The sequence below is a fragment of the Glarea lozoyensis genome (genome assembly GCF_000409485.1).
Source record: "Glarea lozoyensis ATCC 20868 chromosome Unknown GLAREA9, whole genome shotgun sequence".
In the NCBI taxonomy this organism is placed as follows: Eukaryota; Fungi; Ascomycota; class Leotiomycetes; order Helotiales; family Helotiaceae; genus Glarea; species Glarea lozoyensis.
In genome coordinates this window covers 182,371-184,268 of record NW_007361004.1, presented here as the reverse complement: position 1 = coordinate 184,268, position 1,898 = coordinate 182,371, and the positions used below count along the sequence as shown (strand labels likewise).

The 1,898-nt window shown below is 51.4% G+C and overlaps 1 protein-coding gene across 1 annotated transcript; it reads right to left on the bottom strand.

Moving 5' to 3' along the window:
• Positions 1 to 498: 498 nt before the first annotated feature.
• On the bottom strand, positions 499 to 1,898 carry GLAREA_08004 (uncharacterized protein; the record flags this gene model as incomplete). Its single annotated transcript, XM_008090051.1, has 3 exons — positions 499 to 1,605; positions 1,654 to 1,672; positions 1,738 to 1,898. 3 exons carry the CDS (start codon positions 1,896 to 1,898, stop codon positions 499 to 501), a joined length of 1,287 nt encoding a protein of 428 aa, XP_008088242.1.

Genomic DNA, 1,898 nt, shown 5'->3' with positions numbered 1-1,898 from the left:
GCGAAGGTGTTGGTGCGAAGCGGGTCTTCGTGCGTGGTGGTTGTCCTTTTCGTCGGGATTGGGATGGAGGGTTGGTTGGACGATTGGGGGGTTTTGGGGTGGGTGGTGGGTGGGGTGGAAAGGGGGGTGATGTTGATAGACCTGATAATATCTATAGTGAGGAGGTGGACATTATCAAAAACCAATTGTCACTCTACGATTCAAAGCAGCGCTAATCTAATCAACTAAGCCAAACTTGACCACCAGAAACTTATCCAACTCCAGTATACACCACACCTCCCAAGATTTCCTTCTATACAAGATTTGAGAGCGATCTAGTCCTAATGGTACAAACTTGAAATGATAGCCACTTCCGCAGCTGGACTGGGGAAATCGTGTAATGAGAACGACATCGAATCCGCGGGAAATATCATGATGGAACAACATCATGGCCAAAACCACAAAACATGTCAGGTAGCAACCAGCACAAGCAATCCTGCAACAGAAAGACCTACCATTCTACTTCCTCAAATTCTTACACCTGCGGTACCCAGCATAAAGCGTCGCGCCGAAACCTTTCGCATACCACGCATCCAAGATGTCAGTGATTCTACGGCGTTTCTCCGCCGAAGCCCAAGAATCCCATCGCAGACGCGCAGCTCTGGTCATCCAGCCCTCACGCTTCAGCTGTCTCTCGACGGCTTCACGCAGCTGAAAACGCCAGTGGCAGAGGGAATGAGACTTCTCAGCGTAATCCTTGCAGTCGGCGCCGACGTAGAACTTGCGATGAGCGGGCGCGACGTGCCGCTGCGATGCGATCTCGCTGCGTGGACCCTGACTACAGCGCGAAGTCGTCGCGGTCTCGTCGTCGAGAGTGTGGCAATCGTACGCAGAACCACGGAAGATGATCACGAACGCGCGTTGTTGCTTACGGCCACACGCATCACACTTCCCTGCTGCTGCTTCCGCGTCGGTCGTCCTGCACACGTCGATTCCGGGTCTCGACTGGAGCGTAGCGGTGAATTCGACGCTCCACTTGGAAGAATCAAAGTAGCTTGTGCTGAGCGTTTGTAGGGCGGGATCGAGCTTCTGCAGGGCATGGTCGAACTTGACGTTTTGGCCGGGAAAGGTTGGGTGCAAGGTGCGGTACAGAGAGAACTCGACTTGATCTTTGTAGAACTCGCGTTGGTGCTTTGCAGGTGGAATGGACAGAGCATGTGAGACGCCATGATCAAGGCTAGAAGGTGAATCTGGGGATCTGTCATCGTCCTTGACACCTGGCGGGGCTGGTGTGCTTGTGCATGTATCAGATTCGTCGTCGGGACTTTCCTCAGACTCGTTTTCTGATCCTACGTACAGTCCCAGCAAAGTGTCGTTTACAAAGCGATTCTCCTTTGACGCTTGTCTGGTTACTCTAGGCATCTTTGCATTCATCAATTCCATCATCAGAGGTGAAAACTTCCTCGACCTTTTCTGTGCTGGTCTTTCGGGCGGCGTCTCTTCATCGGAGCAGAACAGGTCAGAATCCTCTTCGGCAATTCTCTTGTATAGTCTCCTCTTGCTCCCAGGGGGCATATCGATCAAGACTTTGTTGGGGAAAACCAAAGTGTAACCTTTTACATTGCCCTATGGAACTTTAGTTTTGGTATACTCGAAAACGTGATGCAAACTTACTGCAGGCTTTGGACTATAGCTTCCTCCTCATTGTTGTCATGACTGAAGGCGATGGCTGATGAAGCTTTCGTGCTCGGTTCGTACTCTTGAACGCAACTGCTCTGGTCGAGACTGTCACGTTCTGAAATACTCGACTCAGCAGGCACGAGGATTTCCAGAGTGGCTTTTTCATAACGAAATGATTGCAATGACTCTCTTACGCCCTTCTCCAGCCGGGCGACTGGAGACTGGCTTGGGTCATCCAT